We start from the raw sequence: 13820 nt of genomic DNA, 5'->3' as shown, positions 1-13820 counted from the left end.
CTGGAGACAAGCGTCATGAGAAGGTAAAGGCAAGGGGAAGGAGGGGCTGCTGCTGGATTACGTTGGCCCCTGTTCTTCCCCTGAAGCCCTGGCCCACGCCCTGCTCTGCTGGAGGGAGGTATTCCCTTTTGAAAAACAAACAAACAAACAAACAAACAAACAAAAACAGGTAAAGTATGGGATGAATGGGATGTTGGCCCCTTAACTAAAAACTAAGATCCTACATTCTCACTGTTGCAGATGTTTAAGATGAAAAAATGCACCAGGTAGTAATTCAAAGCCCAACTTTTGACCCCAAATTTAAAAATGAAAAGCAGTCTCCTGCTAGTCTTACCCTGGAGCAGGCACCAGCCAGCATGTTAACACACCAGGACTTCTGCTGTGAGGACCCTCTGCCCCCAGGCCAGGCACTACACAGCAACTGCATGGGGGTGGACAGTGGGGCAACTGCCCTCTGGTACTGCCCTCGGCTTTCCTTCCTCTCTGTCACTTTGCAAATGACAACCTTGAGCCCCAGGGGTAAAGGATAGAGGGTGGCTCCACTACCTCCTCCCCAGCAAGGCTAAGGGATCGGTCCCTGAGGCTTCAGGTGCACTTGATCACTAAGAGAGCCCCAAGAAAAGCCAGTGGCAGAGAAGGAGCGGAACTGCCCAGCCAACAGCTATTTTGTTTTATAAATAACAAGAAAACTCATACAGGCAGTCTGAGGGCTACTCCTGACAATTGTTAAGTCAAAAAGCACATCTCCAGGTTGATAATATGCAGTCAATCAGAACGTTCATCCCCTAGCTCTGCAGAAGAGAAACCTGCCCACAGAGCATAAATGTTCCTGTCTGTATCAGAGCATGCTTCCTGGGGCCACTCCATATTCAAGTGCCGCCTGCGGTGTGGGTGGCCCACCCTCAGCCTGGCCCTGCCCTGGCAGGTCCCACCAGGACCTTGGTGCATGCAGGGCCGCACAGAAGACAACCTTTGCAGCAGCCTTGTTCCAAGTCCAGTTTATTTTAAATCACACCAGTGACGGGGAGGGAAGACAACCTCACTCAGTTTAACTTCTGGCCCAGGCTGGCGGCTCATGCTGAGTCATCAAAGAAAGCTTTTGCCATGGCATGGGCTACCTTCAGCACTCTCTTCTCCTTTGCTTCTGACCCAGCATCGTCTCGGGCAAGCCTCACCCAATACTGCTCAGTCCTAGGCAGGTAGTCTGCAAACTGCTCACCAGGCGTCACCAAGGGGTGCTGTGGCTCTTTCATGGGAAGGAGGAAAATAAAGAAACACGTTCAGCAGAGGAAGAAGGCCTGGGTCAGGCAGTGTAGGCCACCTGCTCGCGGCCTGATGGAGTGACTGTGGGAGCACCCGGATTTATAGAAATGACGCCGTGAAGCCATTCTGCACGACGACGCTGCTCAAATAGCAAGCTGCTCAAACATACTCCAGATACAAATATTTTCTAAAAAACTTAGTGTGGATGAAAAGGGGCCACGTGTTAACCTGACAAGCTCAGGGAAGGCCTGCATGGCAGCCCTGCAAACTCAGAGATCTAAAGTAACCACAAAGGATGGTCTGAAATTAAAACTTTTTAACTAAAAGCCATTTATGGCAGGTAGTCAGGTCCTAGGCTAGAATCATCCTTGACAAAAGTTAATCTTTATCATAATTGAGTCTGTCTATGTCCTCTGCATCTAAGATAACATACCTTTGGAATGTCAGGGTAACTTCCCTTTTTCCAAACCCCTCAGGGCACAACCAATGCACCAAAGCAGAGACTACAAATCCTCTTGTTATTTTTATTGTGTTAATTATTGACTATTAAATATCCTGTACCCACTTTAACTAAAAGATGTACCATTTTACTTTTTATTCAATCCCAGAGATCTCCCTACTTTGCTTTCTCCCACCCTCCCTAATCTATCATCAATGCATTTCATGTAACCACTTGTACCTTCCTTTTTTATTGTAATGTAAGAAATAAGGTGCAAAACTGCCATTCTCTGGAGCATTATCTCAACAGGTTGAGATTTTGCTTCCCAGAAATTGTTAACAGTTTGGCTCAAATAAACTCACAAAAATTCTATACAGGTTTGAATGTTTCTTATGCTGACATTAGGCTCACCTCTGAAGCATATCTACAAAGCAGTCAAACGTTAATACTCACCCTGGTCCTCCTCACTGCTGTCCTCGTCCTCCTCGTCCTCCTCTCCGCCCTCAGCGCCCTCAGCAGCATCGCTGTCCTCCGAGTCAGTCTCCTCCAGCCACTCCTGTGTTTCTTTGGAGGAAAATGAACACCCACAGAGGGTCAGTGCAACCAGACGAGGGGAACCGAGACTGGGAGCTGCTGAGGACCCGTCTTCTCACTAAGGAAACCCGACCTGAATGAAGGCCCCTCACCCCAACATATCAAAATGCGCTGTTTTCCCTGGATCTTAGCAGAGATGGTGAGAATAAGATTGGCAAACCAGAAGACAGAAAAAAATCTTACACACCAGCTGTTTTATACCTTCCCCTAAATGTGTGGATTTTAACTTTTAGTCTCAGACCTTAAAGAAACTAGTGACTTAAGAAAAGAGCATGCACCACTAGCGAGAGCCTGTGGTACAATGTGAAAGTGAGGAATGAAGGATCAGAGAGTAAATGAGGCCCCAAGGTTCAGGTCACAGACTGGAAGGGGCTGCCTGGAGGCTCATGTGCACAAAGCAGGATGCCCTCGATGGGAAGCCGCCACAAGCAAAATCTGCTTTGCATCTATGGGAAGCCTGGACAGTTCGGAGGCCCACGTGAATGGTGTCAAGGGTGAGCCGGGGTCCCTGTAATGTAACCAGCCTCGCTCCCTGTGACCGGGGTCTGCTCCCACATGAGCAGCCAGAGAGCACCCGGCTCATCGGCACAGGGTAGGTCTGGGCGGCACTTGGGGGCAGACTCGACAAGATGCTTCCAAGTGCTCTCACCCAACCAAAGGAGGTGCTTCCCCCACCACAGCTCACCTGGATCCGCCTCCACCAACACCGTCCACTGGTCCATTTTATGCAGGTCAAGGCAGTAGAAGTCACTGAGGGTGACCTGGCGGTCACCGGCCTCAAACATGCCCCCAAAGAGGTAGAGTCGGCCATGCTTCACGGCCAGCATGGCATTGGAGCGGGGTCGGGGCTCCACCAAGGGGCCGCCTGCTTCCTCTGGGCTATCGTCCTCATCCGGCTGTGGCTGTTTTGACGGGCCTGGGGCTGTGAGCATCTGCTTAATGGTGACCACTGTTCCGTCCTCTGTGACCACCTCTCTGACCACCTCTCGGGGCGCCTGGGCACTGGCCTCCCCGCAGTCCTGCTCGTTGGCTCCCTCAGGCTCTGCTTTTGTGCCCCGCCTCCGCTTCCTCTTCTCTGCCTTGGGCCCCTGTTGACAAAAAGGAGAGCAGCCCCCTTCAGCGGCACAGGGCTGTGAGCTCCAGAGGCATGGGGAGCACCGCCCACCCTGGGTGCTGGGCAAACGGCACTGGGCTGTACCCTAATCCACCTGCTGGGGTTGCCCCTTGAAGTCCACACGCAGTGTCACTCCTCAGAGAACGTGGAAGGTGGCAAGTCCAGGAACAGGCCCTCACGCTCACCCCTCTCAGCAGGGGCACTGAGGCCACTTACCTGTGCCGAGTCTCGGCCACAAAGTGCTGCCTCCCTCCTTCAAGCCCTACTCCTGAGGCCGCTGACCTGACTTCGTCAGCTCGAGGCCCACAGCTGCTGGGGATCCCACTACTGGGACGGAGCCCACCACTGGGACTGGTGCCACAGCAAAGACAGAGGTGATGGGCTCCCTGCTTACAGTGACAGCTCACAGAGTGTCAGGGACCTAGAGGCCTGGAAGGCAGAACTGGCTAACAAGACCACAACAGCCTCTACCCAGAATCACCCGTGGAGGCAAGAGCCAGGTGCCGTGTTAAGCTGCCTGTCTGGTGCACGATGCACCATGGAACCACTTCAGAGCCCGACTCTACCTTCAACTGTCCTGCAAACCAGCGGTTCTTGGTGGCATCGTAGAAGTACAGGTCATTGAGGAAGTCGCCCTCCAGGCTCTCCTCCTCTTCCTCATCACAGACACCCCCGAAGAGCAGCGTTTGACTGTTTGGGGCCATGGCCACAGAAAAGCCAGACCTGGGAGTGGGCTTGGTGCCTGAAGGGTTGATCCGAGTCCACACCCATCTGCCTGTCACAGGAGAGCAGGAGCGGAGGTAAGATGTAGGGATGGAGGGTAGCAAGAACCAGCCAATGGCACAAGTGTCCCTGCTTCCCCAGTGACTAGGATAGATGAAAAAATGCTGAACTGTGGGTAAAAGTCCATCAAGTCACTCATTTTCCTCCCTCTGCAGAAAAACAAAACACAATTTTCAACATCTCACTCGAAGTTTTAATTCTTTTCCTTAAGGTTCAGTTGGCACGGGGGTGTCTTTTTCACAAACCCTCCAAACACTGCGCCCTAGAAGCTCTTTCCAGCTGTGGATGGAGGCAGGGATGAGACAGGCATGGAGGCTGGCACACCCAGTGCACCCAGGCCTCCGGGAGGACCCTCACTCCACCCTCCCTTTCTCCTCTGTGGGCTGCATGCCCACAGGCCACACCACTTTATGTTCTTCCCTCTGGCTTGTGTTTAATTGCTATGATCAGCCTCAAAATGTAACCTAGCGTGAAACGCGGGGGAAAGTTTTCCATCACGTCTAGAAAGAAGAACCAAGATTTTCACTCCAACAAACATTAAAAAGAAACTTAACAGCCCAGAGGTGTTGCTCAATGGTTGAGCATCGACCTATGAACATGCCCAGGTTACAGGCTTGATCCTCAGTAGGGGGCGTGCAGGAGGCAGCCAATTGATGATTCGCATAATTGATTTTTCTATCTCCCTCTCTGAAATCAATAAACAAATATATATTTTAAAAAGAAGAAACTTAACAGCAGCAGCAAATGGGAAACATTGTGTCCTGCCTACATGTCCTCCATGAGCACACAGCCCAGGGGTGACTCCAGGCTGCACCCACTAGGGGCCATGAGATCGATTCATCACCACCAGCATATTAATGCTTTGAGGAAATAGAAAAGGATACAGGTCAGGGGGCCCTGCACATAGCACATAGTATGATGCATGCACACAAGTGTGCGCCAGCTCATAATACCCCATGTCCTTCTCACTGTAGGGTAAGGGCCTAATGGCCAGGATGCAGGGGAAACACAGGCTTGGGGTCTCACAGCCTAGAACAAAGTTCAGCTTTCAAGTGCAAGTCCACTGATGTGTAAACTGGGTAAGTTACTTCATGACTCTAAACCTAGCTCCCACTGGGAAACGCAGATGTCCTCACCAGTCGTGCAATGCGTGTGGCTGGCACCTGAAGCACCTGGGTAGGAACATTTCTGAAGTCTTGGCTAAAGAATTTTAGCACGGGAAAGAGATGCAGGTATTCTGCACAACAACCCCTCATTTTACAGAACAGAGCTCCCGGGAGATGAAGTAACTCACTAGAGGTCATAAAGCAGACCCTGATCACGCTGGATCCCTTCGGTCTAGTCCAGTCCTCTCATCACAAGACCTGCATCACACAAATGAACCACAACCTTGCTTTTTGTAAAGGAACTTTAAAAAGTGAACGTTGGAGATGTCAACCCCACCTTAAGCGGTCCAGAAGTCTATATTCTAACATCAGTCCCTTGCTCTTGAGCAAGGACAAGAGAAATGACTAGAAAGCTGTGGTTCCTGCTCTCTGCAAAGGGGAGTTCATGGTTTGATAGTGTGTTCAGGCCAGTCCATCCTGAACTCCCCAGAGGGTGAACACTCCTCAGCCGCCTCTGCTGGGCAGGCAGGAGGACACTTAGGGTTATTTATGGAGGGTCCGGCCCGGCCTGCTCAGGGATGAGGATGGCCTGTCCACTGGCCATCAACCCTACAACCAGAAGGGCAGCTGGGCTTCCGTTTCTCTGCCCTGCCTTTCGCAGTGACACGCAGACCACCCCCAGGCCCGTCCTCTCACAGCACCCGAACCTTCTCGTCCTCTCTTTCTTCATTTTTAGGAACATATCTGAATGCTGGGTGCCTTTGTCCACATCTTTCTTGACTCTCTGCAAAGGAAAAGGAAGTCGTGTGAGAACTAACAGGGCACCACCTACATCTAAGAATAGATTTCAAATTTTAAAACCCTGCCTTCTAATGACCACAATCATGCTAGAAGCACTCTATGCTTCCTTACTGGAGCTTCCTGTGGCTTCCGCAGCAATCCTGCTTAAGTGGACGGAGCTCTAAGGAGACCACCGTGGGACTGTAATGCTATCACAATACAGCTATCCTCCCATTTTCAGTCCCTGCGTATCTTCAGTTCCCATCATCCTTCAAACCACGTGAGTCAGGCTGCACTGCGAGGATCAAATTGATGCTCCAGCAGAAGCCAGCCACCACCCAGGTAAGACTTTTCTGAGCTTCTAAAACAGCTGTCGGAACCCAGAGTCAAGCTTCAAATCGCTCCCATTACCCAGCCAGACCAGACACCTCATTCTACATAGCAACGTCCACCAGGCCTCATGCCGCAGCTGTTATCTAAACACTAAAGGTGTCTCAAAAGCTACTTGGCAAATATTATCCTGGGTGGAAGGATTTCAGTAAATTAACTTATTTTTATTTGTACTTTAAATTCCCTATTTTTAATAAAATTTTAATTTCAGAATACCTTTATATTTGCAGAAAAAAATCAGGAGATTTTATTGAGGATTCCCACATACTCCACACACAATTTCCCTTACAGTTAACATTTTACATTAGTGTGGCACATCTGTCACAATTAATGACCCAATATTGACAAACTACTATTAACTGAAGTAATTCTTTGTCCAGATTCCCTCAGTGTCTCCCTAACGTGCTTTTCTGTTCTAGGACACTTGTTTTAGTGTCATGAATCCGTAGGCTCCTCTGGGACATGACGGTTTTTTAGACTTTGCCTTGTTTGTGATGACCTTGGCAGTTTTGCAAAATGTCCCTCTGTTAGGATTTATCTGGCGTTTTTCCCACAATCAGACAGGGGTGTGGGGTATTGGGATGGATCCCAAAGGTACAGCACCCTTCTCATCACATCATCTCACGGGTGCATGCTGTCACCATGACTTATCACTGCCGGCGTGGACCTTGAACACCTGGCTGAGGTGTATTTGTCAGGTTTCTCCATGTCGAGAGACCCACCCCACCCCACACCAGCGCTCCACACTGTCTTCTTCAGAAGGACACCCTCTGAAGCCCCCACTAACCAGGAGGGAAGTCATGCTCTGCCTCCTGTTTCCCAGTCTCTGTGGAACTCTGCATAGGAGTTTTGTCTCTTCCCTCATCTATCTATTCAGTCACTTGTTTATAATCCTGTGGACTCATGGTTCTCTATATTATACTGTGGGCCATAATCCAATACCATTTCATTTTATTGCTCAAATGGTTCCAGCTCTGGCCACTGGGAGCTCTTTCAGTTGGCTCCTGTGTCCCTCTGACACACTCCATCAATGTGGTTTCTTACAAATAGTCCCTTGGTACTACAAGATGCTCCAGACTCATCTTGAGTATTACTTGCCCCAGTTCTAGAGCGGGCCATTTCTCCAAGGCGCACTGGCTCTTGTTCATGGAGGTGGTGTTAGAAACCAAGACCTGAGCAATGGCGCTCACTGCTGCTGGGTGCTGCTGCTCATTAGCCACTCAGCTGCCAGAGCCAGGAAATTGTTAGTTTTAACTAATGAGTATATATTTACTATTGGGGGGGGGGGGAGCTATTCCCCTTTTGGAAAACAAAACAAATAATCCAATGTCCATGGATAAAACAGGTGACCTGAACATCTTCAAACCAAGGAGGTTCAACATGGGTCACGCACAGGGAACAGCTGGGATCTCAGGAAATCAGAACTGGTGCAAGCCTCTTGCTTTCCTTCTGGAAATATCTGCACATTCAAGTGGTGCCATTTCTGCATGTTACACAGTTGTTGAGACTAGATATTCTTCTCTTTTTCTAGCAGATTCACACAGAGGAAATGACTACCACCACTTCCATGCTTGCCCTTTCAGACCAAAAAACCCAGCGTTTTTAGGAACTAAATCTACACCCAGCAGCCTCTCCCGCTGGGGGGACAGTGAGAGAATTCAGTGACATCTGTATTTGTCTAGAAACTCAGATAGCAGCTGTGCTTCAGCCGATTCTCTCTCAGCCTCCTTGTCGTCACTGCACCTGCCGACGCTAAATGTACTGTTCTGCTGACAGCAATGATTTCTTCTCAGAATTGCCAGTCTAAGGAGGTGGGGGACACCTTTTATGCTATAACATTTAAATCCATCCCCTCAAAGCTTAATAGCCAGAACCCTTCCTAAGAAGGGCTACTAGCTCACCAAGTCCACAGCTTCCACAGTGACAAGCCAGGGTGTGGCCAGGGGACAAGGATGCCACACCCTTCCGACTGGAACTCACTAGTTAAGGGGTCTGCACACCCCAGCAGGTTTCTAACGCCTCCTTTATAGCAGTTTCTTTTCCTGAAGTGTTGTGACTTCCTCCAAAACCCAACCTCCTTGTCCTCAAAGGAAACAAAAAGCTGCCTTGTGTTACTCTCTTATTGTGGCTCACCTGTGCCACAGCTTCTATCAATGCAAACCGCACTGGTTTTTAATCTGCCCAGTTAGACTCTTCACTGGATTAAACTCTACTAGGAGAGGAAACAGAGTCTGCAGGGATTTTTGGAGATGGCACACTCCCATCCAGGGAGTCAGAACTCTGAGGGCCCAGCCTCTTCAGAAGGAGGATCGCCTCCGCCTTGAAGCAGCTCAGGAAACTTGCCGTTAATGCCACACAAGGAGTAACCCAGGTGTTCACTCTACAGAGCAGAACTTACTCCTCTACCCACGAATTTCTGCCTAATACAGTATTAATGGGACCCAAAGACATCTGAGAGTGTGTATCAGGTGTTACAACATTAAGTTGAAAAAAACCTCCACTGTTTCTGAAATTATTCAGTCTGTCTGAGACCCGGACGCCAGCACTGGGCACCCATACCATCCTCCCCAACCCCAGCCCCAGGCCCTGTCCTTGCAGCCTGCACACAAGCTCTACACTCCTGTCCTCAAACAGTCCGAAACTCAGAGATGGACTCATTTTGATTGTCATGAGAGCAGACCCCCAGGCCACCCAGACTCCTGCGTTCAGTGCAGTCTGGTCCCTGGAAAAGGTAGCGATAGCTCTGAGGTAAGCAAAGGCCTTGCACTCCTGAGACCTGAAGTCGGAACCCAGCAACTCCACTCTGAAGAGCCCTTACTTCTCCTATCCACTCCCTGGGGCATCCCCACCTTTATCCCCGAAGGGCAGGGGAGCTTCCACAAAAGTAGCTGCAATCTGGTCAAGATTCAAACAAAATGAAAAGTGAGCTTCAAGTTACCTGCTTTTCCAGGGTCAAATAAAACAGCCGCACAGCACACCCAAACCAGGGGCTGTGCGAACAGAAACCTCTTGTCCTGAGAACTGAGAAACAGCAACACAGCTGACAGCAAGAGGAGGCCCGCCCCCACTCGCATGTAAGGCATCCTCCCAGACACGGGAGGATGAGCTGCAAGTCCCCTCTACCCAGTTTCACTTTCCCCAGTCTCAGTTGCCATGGTCAACCACAGCCCCAAATATTAAATGTAAAACTCCCCAAATAAACAATTCATAAATTTTAAATTTCAAGTCATCATGAAATAGCGTGATGAAACCTCACACTGTCTCACCCGGGACATGAACTGTTCCTTTGTCCGCCTTCTCCCCACTGTCCTCACTCCTGTCCTCAGTATATACTCCCTGCCCATTCCTTAGTCACTAATCAAATCGGTTATCAAATAGACTGTCATGGTATCACACTGCTTGTGCTCAAGTAACCCTTACTTTACTTAATGTCCCAAAGCACAAGAGTATTGACGCTGGCGATTCAGATATGCAAAGAGAAGCTGTGTTTCCATGAAGTGAAAAGGTGAAAGTTCCCAATTTAATTTTAAAAAACCCTGTATGCTGAGGTTGTCAAGATCTACATTAATAAAAGTCTCTAACCATGAAATAGTGAAGAAGGAAAAAGAAAGTCATGCTACTTTTGCTGTTGTACCTCAAATTGCAAAAGTTAAGGCCACAGTAGCATGTAAATTAGTTAAGATGGAAGGCACTAAATCTGTGGGTGGAAGACATAAACAGAAAATGTGTTGCCGTGTTGTGCCAGAAAGCATTGAGCCTATAAAAAGACTTCACCAAGAAATCCACTAAAATTAGCGACATTAAGACCATGGTCGGCAAACTGCGGCTCGTGAGCCACATGCGGCTCTTTGGCCCCTTCAGTGTGGCTCTTCCACAAAATACCACTTGTGGGTGCACATGTACAGTGTGATTGAAACTTCATGGCCCATGCGCAGAAGTCGGTATTTTGTGGAAGAGCCAGTATTTTGTGGAAGAGCCACACTCAAGGGGCCAAAGAGCCACGTGTGGCTCGCGAGCCGCTGTTTGCCGAGCCGCAGTTTGCCAACCACTGCATTAAGCCATTTATTGCAAGGTTGCTGAATGGTTTTTACACACTCAGGGATAGGTTTGGACTAAGAAATATAAAAATTGCTGGAGTGAGGGGGAGGGAACATACACATAACTTTTATTACAGTACCAGAGGCCCAGTGCACGGATTCGTGCACCAGTGGGGTCCCTCAGCCTCGCCTGCGGGGATCGGCCAAAACTGGCACTCCGACATTCCCTGAGGGGTCCCGGATTGAAAGAGGGCACAGGTCAGGCCAAGTGACCCCACTGGTGCATGACTGGGGCTGGGGAGGGATCGTGGGAGGGCTGCAGGGCATGTCCAGCCCGTCTCGCCCAGTCCCAATCAGCCGGACCCCAACGGCAAGCTAACCTACCGGTTAGAGCATCTGCCCCCTGATGGGCAGTGCATGTCATCAATGGTCGAATGAACGGTCAGACACTTAGCATATTAGGCTTTTATTATATTATCAGAGGCCCAGTGCATAAAATTCATACACAGGTTGGGTCCCTATGCCTGGCCGGTGATTAGTACTGACCAGCGGGGCAATTAGGGGGCCCCCGCTGGCACCTGCCTTGGCCAGCCTGGCGTTGCCAGCTTGCCTGCCCCACCCCCTGCCACCAGTTGCCTCCCTCTGTAGGGGAGTGGGGGAGGGGCGCCTACTGGCACCTGCCTTGCTGGCCTGGGGCCTGCAGGCTGGGGGCAGCTCCTGCGTTGAGCATTTGCCCTCTGGTGGTCAGTGTACGTCATAGCAACTGGTCATTCTGCCGTTCGATCGATTTGCATATTAGGCTTTTATTATATAGGATTATATGTTCTACTTTATTAGTGTTGTTAATCCCTTACTGAGTCTAATTTAGAAATTAAACTATGTATCCTATATTTTTTCCTATCACAAGTATGTGTGATAGGAAAAAATATAGGATACATAGGGTTTGGTATTCTCCATGGTTTCAAGCATCACTAGGAGTCTTAAAACGTATCCCTCACACATAAGGGGTACTACTGTACTTTAAAATGCTGTGGATTCCTCTTGGCCCACGTGTCTGGAGCAGGGGAGAAGGCAAAGATTGCCTTCCGTTCTCTAACCTGCCACCTTCAGCATCTTGGCCAGTGGGAGGTTGGATTTATAAAGTTATCAGAATTTTGTCCTGATTCCCCTGGATTTACAATGGCAGTAATTTTTCAAAACCAGGCACAGTGATGGCTGAGGTCCCCAACTGAACCATTTGTGAAACACAGAAACCCTAAGGTGCTGTTCCTTTTGACACCTCCTGATTTAAAACCCTGCGTGTGCAGGCTACTCCAAGACACTTCCAAGGCATCTTCACGGGACTACGCACCAGGCACGTCATCAGCTCACCGTGCAGGTTGTCCAGCAACCCATCCCCTTTACCAGGGAGTGATACCAGGCAGGAGTCATCTCTGAAGGGTGTTCAAATCCGGACTTGAGCAGCCCACCGCCTTACTTAGACTAACCACTTTTAATATTCCACAGCGTTCACAACACAAATGTTTCCTAATTCAGATAAATCCCACCAGATAAGCTTTTCACTGCAATTCAAATGCGACAGGTCTGGATTAAGTGGACTTGGAGTACCCACCCGGCTAGTTCATGTGGCGAGCTGGAGAGGATTAGGCACCGAGAATTAGGCACCATTTTGATTAACAGCAACAACAGCTTCACAAGATTCCACTGTTTATCGTCCTGGTTTACTCTATGAAGCATTTGCTGTGATCGAGTAGTGGACCTGGGCACTTTGCACAGCTTTTGGCCACACCAGCCTGTGTCTCAGGACCCTATTAAACATTTTCTCTTTCCAGAACAAAAGCTGACTACTCACTGGAGTGGGTGGGGGTATGAAAGACAGTGGACACAGGGCATCTCTCTGCCTCCTTTGTCCCAACCACCCCACCGGCAGCCTACTCAGGTACCAAGTCACAGGGCCCATTCACCTGGGGTAAATGAGAATGAAAACCACATGAGATGGCACACATCCATCAGAAAGGCTGAATGTACTAGTAAAAAGTGTGACACCATCAGGTGCTGGCAAATATGTGGAACAGCCACACTCTCAGGAAGTTCGGGTGCAACTATTTTGGGACGAAGCACAACAGTTTCTTATTAAATTAAGTTAGACTCCCCTGTAGCCCATCAGGCTCACTCCTAGAGATCTACCCGAGAGATATCAAACATGCAGCCACAGAATGACTTGCACAAGAATGCTCACAGTGCTTTATTCTTAATAGTCAGAAAGTGGAAATAAACCAGGTGCCCACCAATAAAAAGTGGACAACGATGGTGTGTTACAGAGGGAATACTCAGTGTGAAGAAGCAGTTAACTGAACCGTGCCATGTGGCCAAACCTCCAAACATGCTGGATGAGAGGAGGCTTCCTCTTCTAAGGAACACGTGCTGCATGACTACCTGAAGTTCCAGAACAGGCAAACGGAATACGTGGTGGGAAATCCCAGCACAGTCCTTGCCTCTGGGGGGTGGTAAGGGCAAGGGAGGCCAGGAAGGGCTCAGCAGAGCTATAACTCACAAGGGGCATCCATCTGTCATAACAAGCAGGTACACACTCAAACTGTGTGCACTTTTATAGGTATTTTCACATTAAAAATTAAACACAGAATTCTACTCAGTGATACATGTTCTGGTATTTAGGGGAAGTATACAGATATCTATACTTTTCTTTGAAATACATTTAAAAATGGATCGGTAGCAGTATAGATATGATCAAATATGTGATAAAACAAGTACAGGAAAATATCAATGGCAGAATCTAGGTGGGGAGATATATAAGTATTCACTAATTCTTTCTGGTCACTGAATGTCGAAAAGTTTTTAAAATAAAAAATAAGAAAAAGCCTACAATGAGATACCAATTCATCTCTCTCAGACTCACACCCGCTTACATGTTGGTGAAGTGCTGATAACAATGGAGGGAGAGCAATGCCAGTGGGTTTGATGGTGTGAGGGCACCCCGTGTGAAGGACACACGCCAGGAGCCAGCAGGAGACCCTCTAGTGCACCTGAACCAAGAGATGTGCATGAGAAGGTTCAGGTGCATGTCAGCACTGCTTGTAGATGAGAAAAGAAAAGGCCCACTAGCAATAGAAAGGAGAAACAAGTCGTGGTATATTCTACATTGGAACACTCTATAGCATTAGATCCCTACATACACAATTATTCATCCTGCAGTGTTTTGGGGCATATAGATTAGAACATAATATGACTGGAGCAGATTAACACCATCTCTGTACATTTCTAATTCAATAAAGGAATCGTTTACATGAAACTAA

General features: G+C 48.8%; 1 protein-coding gene and 1 long non-coding RNA gene across 2 annotated transcripts in view; one reads left to right on the top strand and one right to left on the bottom strand.

Annotated features, from left to right (window-relative positions):
• The window catches only part of LOC107182856, an 18343-nt gene extending 6385 nt beyond the window's left edge, over window positions 1-11958 (top strand). Inside the window, exons 2-3 of the long non-coding RNA XR_001513614.1 lie at window positions 8738-8740; window positions 11946-11958. This is a non-coding gene — a long non-coding RNA (uncharacterized LOC107182856). The remainder of the gene's footprint in view (window positions 1-8737; window positions 8741-11945) is intronic.
• KLHDC4 (kelch domain containing 4) overlaps window positions 983-13820 on the bottom strand; it is a 52354-nt gene continuing 39516 nt past the window's right edge. The window contains 6 exon segments of the mRNA XM_015562969.1: window positions 983-1246; window positions 2156-2266; window positions 2982-3384; window positions 3977-4185; window positions 6001-6016; window positions 6018-6083. Coding sequence (XP_015418455.1) covers window positions 1074-1246; window positions 2156-2266; window positions 2982-3384; window positions 3977-4185; window positions 6001-6016; window positions 6018-6083 — 978 coding nt within the window. The 3' untranslated portion in view covers window positions 983-1073.

Source organism: Myotis davidii, unplaced genomic scaffold (genome assembly GCF_000327345.1).
Source record: "Myotis davidii unplaced genomic scaffold, ASM32734v1 scaffold77, whole genome shotgun sequence".
NCBI classification, from domain to species: Eukaryota; Metazoa; Chordata; class Mammalia; order Chiroptera; family Vespertilionidae; genus Myotis; species Myotis davidii.
This window is presented reverse-complemented; position numbering and strand designations above follow the sequence as displayed.